Below are 12,124 nucleotides of genomic sequence, written 5' to 3'. Positions count from 1 at the left end.
GGCTTGTGACTCCAGGTGGACTGGTCGGCATGCGTGGAGTCGCGTGTGGTCCGTCTGCAGGAAGGAACCAGAATAACATTAGAAAGATGCAAAAACAACAGTCTGCTGTTATATATCATGATTATTAATTATGTAACAAAAGGTTTTTAACGACATTTGAAACGACAAAGCGTACTCACAGGGTTAAAGTTGCTGTTGTGGTTTTAGTGGGTGTAGATGCCTCCGGCCTTGATGCAGCTGCTGATGGGGGATGACAGGGGATGGTGGCCTGGACGGATGGGCTTTGCTGAAACACAAAAAGAAAATGAGGATTCACATTAAAAAAAATTTGTTTGAGTGTGAGAGTCAACCACGAGAATCAAGAAAAGAGATATTTCCTCACCGATCTGTGCAGAGTAGCCCCTCCTGGCCATGTTCTTGGAGCGCACAGCCTCTTTGATGCGGTCCACTTCCTGCTGGTAGCGCTTGCGGTCCCTCATGGCGTTCTCCTTGGCGTCCTTCAGCGCATTCTCCAGGGCCTTGACTCGCTCGGCTGTGGCCCGGAGACGCTTCTCCAGCTTGGGCAGTTCACAGCGAAGGTCGGCGTTGTCTCGGACCAACTGGTGGGTGATAGATAGCAAGGAATAAAGTATATTTAAAAGACTACAATTCTCTTTATTTCAAATGCCCATGAAATAAATGTATTTTAGTTACTTCACCTGCTTGTGAACCTTGGTGAGCTGCTCCAAGTTGTTCTCCAGGAAGGAAATCTTCTGTTTCTGGGCACCGTTGCCAAGTCCCTCCTCACAATCCAGCTCCGCACTCTAAAAAGAAAAGAAGTGAGGTTTAAATTTTGAACTGGCATTTTGATTAAAAACGACACTTAACAGCAGAGGATGGTGAAGTACCTTTTTGACCCGTGTGGTGAGGTCCTGGATGAACATTTTGCGGAGGTTGTGGAGACTCTGCAGCTCCTTGGCCTGCGAGGATAGAGAAACTTTTCACTTCCTTAGCCGGGGATCAAACCTACGTTACTGTGCAGCTATTCTTAGGTCGGGGAATTTAACTGGCAACCGAAGCTTTCAAAACTCACCACAGTCTCCTCCAGCCCCTTCAAGTCCTCTCTGGCCTGTTCCCTCTCTTCATTCAGCAGACTGGACAGAAACCACACACACACACACGTTATCCCAACACTTGCATAACATCTTAAGCTATAATGCATGGGTACACTGGGACTTACATTAGTTGCTGCAGCTTGGCGTCCTTCTCCTGCTCTTCAGCCTTCACCTTCTCGTAGTCTGACATGAGTCTCTCCTGCTCCAGTAACAGACCCTGGTTCAGACTGAGGGAAAGAGAAATCCCAGGAAATCAAATGCTGGTGTCCTCACCTCGTTTTGACCTCAAACTAAAAACTGCAACTAGTGATTACTCAAGTATCTCAGATGTTGTAAGTGCTGCTATTAACAGTTTAGTGTGTATTGTGTACGCGTGTGTGTGTATTGATTCCCTACTCGGTCAGTTCATCCAGCATCATCTGTTTGTCTCGGAGGCGGCTGAGCAGCTTCTGATGAGCCTCCCTGTGGTTCTCCAGCTGCTCCTCCAGTGTCTTCTGGAGGACGGAGACATAAGGACACATTAGAGACATTTAGTGTTTATAGATTAGTTTGAATCATCAATAAAATGCTACTTTATAAATGTGAATTGAGGGGCCCTGCTTGGTAACATACTAATGTCACTGTAGGAAGTATGACATTAGCTTCAGCTTGTGAGGTATAATTTCTGGGGCCGGCTCTGAACTGACATAACGTAATTTGACTGCAGCTGTTCACCTTGATGTCCTCTCCTCCGTCCACTCGGCCGATGTCCTCCTTCTCCAGCCCCGTCGTCTCGTGTCTTTTCTCTGAGAAACAAGGGAGACAACAAATTAATTCAGTTTTTGTCCTAGATGATGTGAAATTATGCAAATTAAGAGGTTTGTTTAGAAGGGATTTGTGGTGCGCTGACCCTGAGCCTGCAGTTTGGTCAGCTCCTCAGTCAGAGCATCCTGACTCTCCTCCAGCTGCCTCTTCTTCTGCTCCATGTTCTGCATGTAGTCAGTCAGAGACCGGATCTTGGCCTGGTGCTGGACACAATGTGAAACCATGGATGGTCATAATTCAAATCATATTGTTAAACATTTAAGGGTAAAAATGACCCCAAGATGCCACAGGATAGCAGTGAGGTGAAGGTTACCTGGGAGATGAGCAGCTGACAGGATGACAGCTCCTTCTCATTGGCCTGGATCTTGCGGTGGGAGTCGGCCTGAGCGCTCTCCAGCTGTTTGCTGCGGTTGACCAGCGACTTGACCTCAGACTTCATCTTGCTGATGTAGAGGCGAGCGACTGTGAACTCCTCCTCCATCGCCGAGCCGTTCCCGTTCGTCTCTGAGGACTAGGGAGGGGGAGGACGCAGAGGTCAGACTGGGGGAATGATGGGAGTATATGTGTTTATACTGGTTGTGTGTTCTTACCTTGGCGTCGCTGGTGCCAATGATGGCGCCGATGTCACTGAGGTCGCGCAGCAGCAGGTTGAGGACCTCGGCGGCTCTCTTCCTCTGGAGCCCGTTCAGCTCCTGCAACTGACCGAGCTCCCTCTGCACCGCCGACAGCAGCGCCTGATGACCACACACACACACACACACACACACACACACACACACACACACACACACACACACACACACACACACACACACACACACACACACACACACACACACACACACACACACACACACGTATGCGAAATTTCACTAATGAATGAGATCAAGTTTTGGATTTTGAGCCCTGATAATAAAAATGAAGAAAATATTAACATATTTCTTTGATTATACTGTAATGTCAACAAAGTTTGAATAAAAGCAAATTGTCATATATACACTAATTGCTTCTTCCACAGCAGTATAAAATGTGACCTTTACGGAATAACTTAACAAAGGAGGGTTTATCTTCCATTTTTGCAAAGATTCTAGATATAAATTGGCTTATAAAAATATTTATTTATAATCTTTCCCATCATACAAATCAAATGACATCTTTAAAGAGACATGCTTTAAATACTAGTTCAGGACACATACTATTTAAGTGAGATATTATAAAGGGTCTACCGACAGGCTTTCTGGATTTAAAGTTATAATTATCACATTAGAAGTTATTGTGTAGTTAGTGAAGACTTAAGATTTGAACTCTGCTTTATGCAGGAAGAGAGAGTTAAATAATTGTGCTGGTACTTGTTGCACTATCCTATCAAGATCAGATTAAACACTTATAAATATGTACAACCCACCGTCTTCTGCTGCAGCTCCTCAGCCAGCAGCATGTTGATCTGATCCCGCTCCTCCACCTCCTGGCTCTTCTGGTCGTAGTTGACGGCCAGCTCCTCCAGGGCCTGCAGCACCTCCTTCACCTCCTCTTTAGCCAGCTCGTTCTCCGCCTGCAGCCGGCACATCTCCTCCTGGATCTTCTCGTAGTCTCGCCGCGTCGACGCCAGCAGCTGGGAGGATGTAGGGTGTCGGTAAATACAAGGGGGAAAAAAAGGTGTTCACACAGATACAGACAGAAGTATTTAACCAACCTCTTCCTGATCCAGCATCTGTTCCTTGAGTTTCTCAGCCAGCTGACTGTGTTGGTTGATCTCATCATCCTGTAGAAGGAATTTTGCAAGATCAAATCATTTTCTCCTCCGTGTTTGATGGTGAAAGACACTTGACCAGGGGATTATTGTGGAGGAGCCACCTCACCTTGTCGTCCAGCTGCTTGTACAGGTTGGTGATGTCCTCCTCGAATTTGCCGTGCTCCTCGCCACAGACGGCGACGCCCCCCCCAGCCGGCTGCAGGTTGTCGATGACGGGGGTGTTGTCGCACTCGATGCTCTTCTGATCTTTGGAGCTCAGCTGCTCCTCCTCCGGGACGTTCTCCCCTGTAATGTGCACTCGTGTGTTAGAGCATTCACTAATAAACATGCTGAACTACTCGTTATAGAAGTCTGATTTTATAGGGATTTATTCCAGCAGATTTGTTGTACAAGAAAAATGTAATCCAAAAATTGTAGATGTTTGAAACTTTAATAAGACAAAATGTCGTTAGTGGGAAAACGTCTCTTTCAGCTGCTTTCATCAGGCTAAGCTGGAAGGAGCTTTGATAGCGTTTTCCTCCCACATCCTCTCTGAAGGAAGATCAGAGGCTTGTCTGCGTTTTGACTGTTACCCAAACTTGCCGAAGTCAACGATGCAACATTTCAAGTGAGGGAGGAGCGAGGTGAGGCTGTAACTCGTAAATATTTCATGTGAACAGTGGAACCAGGTGGGAGTCTCTGAACTTGAACCTTTATACCCCAAGTACGCAGCACTTTTTCCTAGTAGCCCAAACCGTTAGCCTTTAGGCTGATGGGACTTCAGTTGCCTGTAGGTGGCGCTCTAGGATACATCAAACTTCAGATTCATTCTCAGCAGCCTAGCAATATACAATTCAAATAACTATTTCATTTCTTGGGCCTGAATAATAATAATAATTAATCCAAAAATATAAAAATTACAAAATATCATGCAGTATATTTGATTCAGGGTCTTCAGTGTGTCCGCAGCACTGTGATCCGAGCAGACAAATAACTGCTGTCGCAATAAATTATTGGCTTCTTAATTGAGCTTTTCTTCAACACTGACGAAAGCCAACAGCAGATGAGATGACGGAGGAGGAGGAGGAGGAGGTGAAGTGCTGCTCTGGATGAAGGGCTCGGCACGGAGCCGGCAGCTGAGTCACGGCACAAGCACCGCATCAGCACAGTGTGTGTGTGTGTGTGTGTGTGTGTGTGCAAAGAGTGTAGGCTGATTTGTTGCTAAGGTGGGGGAGTGTTATCAGCATCCACTTGGGAATTGAAAAAAAACAACCCAACGATGACCAGAGAGAGAAAGAGGGAGAGTAGAGAGACGCTAACGCAGAGAGGAGGGGTGGGTGGAGGCGGGGTTTCAGTGGTTACCATGCAACAGGGATGGAGAAAAGGCGGAGGGGATGCTGTGAAGCAAACACTGCAGTCTCAGAAACACAGAATGAAAACAGACAATACAATGATGAGCGATTGTGTGTATACATTATCTAAACATATATAAGGTACAATGAGGAACTTGTATCCTCATCTGCTATCAGCATAGACGGACAACTTCCTCCCACTATCCAGAAATTAAGGCATTAAGGCCATAGTCCGGGCAGCAGAGAAATGAGCACTTGAACATATATCAGTGTGATGGGAGCTACCTGCAGTTAAATGGCAGAAACAGTCTTTGAGAAAAATGGATTTGACATATTTTTGGGCCATGTCCCATCTGCTAATAGGGATGAGGCCGGGTTTATGGCCTATGCTGCAGCCAGGAGGGAGCTAGGGAGCAGTGAACGGTTTGATGAGTACGTTATGGTCCTTCTTTATCTCAATCAGGATCCCAGAAACCTCGAGGATTTACAACCTCTGGAAGACAATAATTTCTTTGAGTTTTTCCCTCACCGTTCCTCCAGCGGTTGAGCTCGGCCTCCAGCCTCTGGATGACGCTCTTCAGGCCCTTGTTCTTGTCCTTCTCCTTCTCGTATTTCTTCTTCCACTCCTCGGCCGTCAGCTCCAGGTTCACCGACACCGTGTTCTTGATGGTCTTGGCTCTGAACGGTCGCAGACGGAGCAGAGTAAGGTCGGTTTGAACGCCAAAAGATTGTTTTTAAGATGGGGCAAGCTCTTGTCTGCCCCATCTCTACACATGGAGTTAAGTGACTTCATAGTGGAGCTGAGGCTGAATCACTCTGGATCCTCTCATCTTGTTTTTAAGCAGGAATATGGAAAAACTACTTTACAGATTACCACAAAACTCAGACTGATACAGTGTGTATGAGGGAATAACTCATATTTTGGAGCGGTTACAGAATTTTAAATGATACAAATTGTGCAACAAGAGAAGGAATATGTCCTATTTGTGCAGCTTGATTGAATTTAAGGAGAATATTGAGCCTTGGTGGAGATATGGGCTCTACTGAGGGCCATTATAGCTTAGTATGTTAAAAAGAATTCATTTGATGAGCTTCATTTGTCAGTAGAATCTACTTGAACACCCACGTGCTTTTCACTTCTTCTTACTGCTAAACTAGCGCACGATTCAAACATCCTCACCGAGATGTTTCCGCAGATCGTTCAATTTGAAAGGATGCAAACTGTGAGAGGCTGCCACGTTGTTATCTGCCAGAGGAGCCTTTCCACATCTCCCCCTCTGATGAGGAAAAATCTCATTTGAGCCTGATACCCTTCATTTCCTGGGCACAGAGGGCAGATGGCTGCACAGCACTCGCTCATCAGCCTCGTCCCATCACTGCCGCTAACGCTCGATTACATAAGCACTTTGAACTCGGACACTGAGTGAAAGCAGTTCGGTTTTAACACCGAGTTTCATAAGGCAGGACGAAGACGTAAGAGGTTTTCAAAAAGCTGCATCGTAGCATCTCTATTTGAATTAATGAAATGAAATTTGTGTGCATGAAGCAAACAACAATTCCAGAGGGGGAACGATGCAATTTTGCCAAACACCACAGAGACCAACAAACAAACAAGGTGTGCCGGGTTTCACCGTAGCGATCTATAAATAGGAAGAAACCCGGATGCACAGTGTGAAACCCGGAGCCATCTGGCTGCTGGTGCTCAGCACTGACATCAGCCATTGCCCTAATTTGTCTCACTTTTAATTTGCTTACAATAACAGAAACTATTAGAACCAGAGGTGGTTGCATCTTTCTCTATATTTAGACTGGAAATGATGAGTTAAGCATTCAATTGTTGAAGTTGTAAACAAAACTCTTTTGTATTTCATCTTTCAATTCTCTGAGGAGAAGAGTCTTTAGTGAGGAGGACGGATTAATTGCACCACAGAGGAGCAGGAGGAGTTTTCCTCTGAGAGCAGGATGAAGCTCAGAGCCACAGAAGAACTCGTCTATGTCAAACCTTGATTTGAGATGGTTTTTTTAATCTAAATATGTGCATGTCTTGGATTTTTTCATTCTGAAAAGTGGGAGTAAAAACAAATAATTCAAATATCTCCCCGATATTATCAGACTCACATATTTAAATCTTTTAATTTGAAAATCACCAGAGGGGCAGTGAGAAACTGTCACTCATGGACCTTGCCTACTTCCTGTTGATAGGTCCGTACTGAGGAGCTGAAAGATGAGTGTGACCGGTACCTCTGTCCGAACATGAGCGTGGACTTGGTCTCGGACTCGTTGTAGACGGACGGCGAGCAGCAGATGATGATGGTGGTGCGGCAGTTTCCTCCCAGCGAGTCCTGCAGGATCCGGGTCATCTTGCTGTCCCTGTACGGCACGTGGGTTTTCTGGAGGAAATAAAAAGAAACTGTCAAGATGAGGTGACGCCACACTAATGCTCGTGGAAGCTAGAGACAGAACTGCGATGGACTCAACTGTTCCCTCGGCCAGAGCGGAGATGACGTTCCCCAGCGCCGACAGAGACTTGTTGATGTTCTTGGCCTCGTCCAGCACCGCTCCCTCAGCTCCCGTCTTACTCACCTGTTCAAACATTCCACTCACAGCGTTATCAATTTGCCAATTCACAAAACAAACCCTTAAACCAAACATTAAATTCCATTTGTTTTCTGGTTTGACCTTCTCGCTGCCGGCCAGGTCGACGAGGTAGAGCTTCCCCGACAGCTTCTTCTCCGTCTCGATGTTCTCCTGCTTGATGTTGATGAGGAAGATGCTGTGGCTGCGGGAGCTGTGCTCGTTCATGTCTGAGGAATAAGGAGTTCTTTTAAAGTGGCAAAACCTCGAAGCCATGAATGTCTGTAGGAAATATTACAATTCTCTGTGCAGCAGCTGTGGAGATGTTTCAGTCTGGAGCGACAAAATGATACAGCAACATCTCCATTTACCGACAGAGACATGAAATACGGGTGCAGGGATACGTACTGGTCACCGCCACGTGCCGATTGTCTTTGCCCTCGTCGATAACATCCATCACCTCCTCTGGACTGGACACAAAACGTTCAGTACAACCCTGAGAGAGGAAGATCATCTTTCAAATGGATTTCCTCACACTCAATTGAGGTTTTCACGTTATATGGAATATTATTATTACAGATATAACAGTATTAAATGACATTCGGATAGTTAATCAAGCTCTGTAGGGCCAGTTCACCGACCTTGACGTAGGGCACTTTGTTTTTGTCTTCATGCACCGAGAGGTTCGTCTTCGACACTTCAAATGAAGCAGAAATCACACAAAATTACTTTTAAAAAACAAAATAGCAACTAAATAACACAACACAAATGTGTATTGATTGTTGCACACTTACCATCGAGCAGGTCTCTAATCTTGTCCAAGTAGATTTCAAAATAAGAGACCTGCACAGAGAAATTGAACAGGCAATCAAATTCTCAATATAAAAATAAGACTTTCACCTCCAAGACCCAAAAGACCCAGGTTATGAACCAATATGTTTTTTTAAAAGGTTTGTGCACTAACACAAGTTTTTTCTTTTCTTTTACCTTGATGTGAAACTCGAGGTTCTCGTCCATGGAGTAGATGTGGTCGAAGATGTCGTGGGCGATGCGAGGGATGATTCCCATCAGCTGGGGGTCATGCAGTTTGCCCTGAACACAGCAGCGGATATCGTACGAAGATTTTAAACATTTAGAAAAAACTAAGAAGCCAGGAGAATTAAAAAGATCCTTTAGTGGATTAGTGCATGAACTGACTGAAGGAATTTGCTGGAGTCAGTTTGTGCTTTTTCTACTTCAAATCTGTGAACGTCCCTTCAAAGCGAACCCTATGAACCTTGACCTCAGGGTCGGTCTCTGCTATCTGGCTTTTCATTCCTCGAACCTCAACATCTGTAAGAGCTTGAGTGGATTTAGTGTTCTGCAGTAAGTCTGTTACACAATGACTGTCGTGCTCTAATCCCCCGACTGGAGACGGGAGCTCATGATAAAAGGTCAGTGGCCGTCTTCACACAAAGACTCAGACTCCCATCGATTGGCTGATAGCTTCTAAGATCTGGCTCCAGATTTTTTTTGCACTGTGTGTTTTGGTGTCAGTGGTTTTGAAGCTGACCGAGCGAGTCTCTCACCTCCATCGTGTGTGTCTTCCCAGACGACGTCTGCCCGTAGGCGAAGATGGTCCCGTTGTATCCGCCCAGCACATCTGGAACCATATAGAATTCAATTTTAATTATGGAAAATGGTAATTCCCAAAGTCAACTACAACAACACACAGTACTGTGGGTTTCTGAGGTAGTAAACCTTCTGTTTTGCAACTGAACATTCAATAAGAATATACAAATGTTAATACTACAACTATTTTTGTATTACAGACAACGTAATTGCTATTTACTTTCCCCTATTTACTTATTTTATTACATATGTAAAACTACTAGCTTCAGTTTCTCTTACTGATACATCAGCTACAATTAGCAAGAGGAAAATTCAATCCTAGGCTCAATAAGATAGCAATAGGTTATGAACAGGGTAGTTCTGCAGTGTGTAGACTACAGCTGTATAAAGAGTATGCTCTATGTCTCCATTATGTAAAGTGACAATGAAAAACAAAAGATGGAGGACGGATTAAGTCTATGTGCAGAGAGACAATAGATTAACGTTACATAAGAGCAACGGTTTCATCAGTTTCCCTGCAGCAGGTTTCAAATTCAAACCTCCATGTCGTACCTTTCACGATCTGCTTGGCACACTGGTCGTACACTTGTCCCTGCGACGTGTTGGGAGGCAGCACGCGGTCGAACACGTACGGCTTGGCCTGCAGTGGTCAGACCAGCACAGGACACATCAGGACAACAGGGACAGGACAACACACAGCAAGAATACACATCTTCATAAAAAAGCCTGTAAAAAAGGTATTGTTTCCGTCACGCTGATGCATCAAATGAGGAATTCTGAGCTGGAAAAGCGCCAGTAACTTCCAGGATGCTTCAGTGTGATCATCCATCACCCCTCCTGCCCTTGTCCAGCTAGGAACTCTTACTCTGGGGGGGGGGTAAAAGCCTTGTCGCAGTGAAAAGCAGCCGTCAGCACTTGGAAGCAGCAGCAGCAGCAGCACTCTGACTCTTAAACTGAAGCAGGGAAACCATTGCCACAGGGTCAGAGCTCCTGGGCAATGTGCTTGATTGATGGCACTTAGTCATGGTGGAATGGGGGGGGGGAGCAGGTGCTGCTAATTAGACAACACTGACACTTTCTGTGCAGATAAATACAAACGCAGGAATTTCACAGTAGAAGTGTTCTGTTCCCAAACACGAGGCCTAACCCCCTATTATATTATGTAGCACTTCTGTCGTTTCTTCCCTAAGTTCCTGCATCAGCACTTTTTTAAAGATGGTGACTCAGCGTGAGCACAACCTTTGACCCCCCCCCTCCTCCTCCAAACTATTACACCCTTAAGATGCTTTTGATGGAGGAATACAAACGTGTCCCTCTGCAGGCGGGGGGCGTTACGACAGTCAAGCAGGTGACTGCATCCACAACTATTTTTGTGAGAACGCCCTTAAATTCTATGATCAGGAAACAAGGTCCCATGTCGTTATGCTTTCTGCAAAAAGCTTATTAATTTGGTTGGTACTGGTTTGGTCTGGTACGATGTTGGGGCCCCACTTCCCTTTTGCTTCCGGCCCCCAAAGAGCCTTGATACACCCCTGTCTCTCCAGATCATTTTGATATGAAAGATTAAAGACAACTGCTATTAGAGGCTGTTTTCTCTTCTCTTCATACTGTAGGTTTGTGTGATTGTCATTTAGTTTAAGTAAAGTAAACCTTTGGTGATACAACTGCATCTTCATTTCGGTATCGAATAGAAGTATTTTCTATGAATTCCTGTTTCTAACGTAACTAAATTAGATTTAGATGACAGGTTAACACATTACAGTCGTATCACGGTTTGGTTTTGTTACTTTTTGTCTCTGAGCCGGTTTCAACACTTTAACATCGTTATAACTCGTGAAATGAAGATTGTCTGATTCTTTTTTCATAATATATATTGATCTAATCTTGAATTATAACTTACAAGCTGTATCATCTAACAGAACATGGCTAAAGACATGTTTTGCATTGGGTCCTGATGCTGTTTTAAGAAGAAGAATCCTACAGGGGAGGATAAAAGTTTTAGATGACACTATCTTGCTTAATACTCCTGCATCAAACGCTACATCTTTGCAATATTATATGAAATCATTTGAATAACATTATCAGAATCTTGTGACATCTACAGTATTGGATGCTTATTGCGCACTTTGCATCTCCAGCCTGTCTGCACGGATCCAGGAGACTTTCCTCTGAAACACTGCAGTGTTTGTGTTGTGCCCCTCACTCTCTCTCTCACACACACACACACTCTCCATCACAACAACAGGGCGCACACGGACTCACCGTTATCACCACGGTGTCATCCTCTTTGAATTTGGGGATGTATTTGTCTCCTCTGTTGATTTCGGCCTCGTTCAGGGGCCTGAAGCGACACATCACTCTCACCCCGCACTCCGCCACATCCACCATGACTGCTGCTGATGCTGCGGACCCGTGATCCGGATGCTGCAGGAACCTATGGAGGATTCGGTGTGTGGTGGTCCAAGGGGGGCTCGGGGACCTCAGGTGGGGCCTCGGGGTCCTGGGTTCAGTTTCCCCTGCAGCAGAGACTCAGAGCATCACTTGCAGAAGAAGCTGAGGTCAGTTGAGAAACCTCCAGTGCGCAACGCGTCCTTCATCCAAGCCGGACCCCTCGGCTGCGCCATGTCCAGAACCGGATCCCCCGCAGCGCTGCGTCCCAGGTCGGTGCACGGGCCTCAGGGTGCAGGGGGGGCACCGGGACACCGGGAGGACAGCGGGCTGGTCTGTGTCTGTGGGTGGTGGTGGAGGGGGGGGTCGGTGCCGGGTGTGCAGGGGGACAGACCGGAGAGCACGCGCACAGACAACCGCATCGTCCGGGACTGGCAGTGGAGGCGCGCTCCCGGCAGGATGACGCGGCGCGCCGCCGTGCCCTGCATCAGCCGCACAGTCACTGAGATGCTCGCGTGCACGCGCTTTAGTTTAGTTTCGTTCAGCAGGTAGAAAAGCATGAGTTATTA

The 12,124-nt window shown here is 45.9% G+C and overlaps 1 protein-coding gene across 2 annotated transcripts; it reads right to left on the bottom strand.

Annotated features, from left to right (window-relative positions):
• Positions 1-203: 203 nt before the first annotated feature.
• LOC132996764 (kinesin heavy chain-like) lies at positions 204-11,555 on the bottom strand. Of its 2 annotated transcripts, none has more exons than XM_061067118.1 (25): positions 11,430-11,555; positions 9,720-9,807; positions 9,125-9,198; positions 8,544-8,648; positions 8,351-8,399; positions 8,198-8,253; positions 7,965-8,052; positions 7,662-7,786; positions 7,461-7,565; positions 7,224-7,372; positions 5,512-5,660; positions 3,758-3,936; positions 3,592-3,660; positions 3,304-3,510; positions 2,489-2,632; positions 2,212-2,409; positions 1,984-2,101; positions 1,809-1,879; positions 1,491-1,594; positions 1,220-1,321; positions 1,073-1,133; positions 888-959; positions 699-803; positions 383-599; positions 204-286 (listed from the first exon to the last, which is right to left on the bottom strand). In XM_061067118.1, exons 1-25 carry the CDS (start codon positions 11,553-11,555, stop codon positions 204-206), a joined length of 2,844 nt encoding a protein of 947 aa, XP_060923101.1. The 2 variants fall into 2 exon arrangements, with proteins under 2 accessions (XP_060923101.1, XP_060923100.1); XM_061067117.1 differs by having other exon boundaries at positions 1,491-1,588.
• Between the last annotated feature and the right edge of the window lie 569 nt (positions 11,556-12,124).

The sequence above is a fragment of the Limanda limanda genome, chromosome 23, assembly GCF_963576545.1.
Source record: "Limanda limanda chromosome 23, fLimLim1.1, whole genome shotgun sequence".
In the NCBI taxonomy this organism is placed as follows: domain Eukaryota; kingdom Metazoa; phylum Chordata; class Actinopteri; order Pleuronectiformes; family Pleuronectidae; genus Limanda; species Limanda limanda.
Note: the sequence above shows the minus strand (reverse complement) of the source record. Positions and strands in the feature narration are given on the sequence as shown.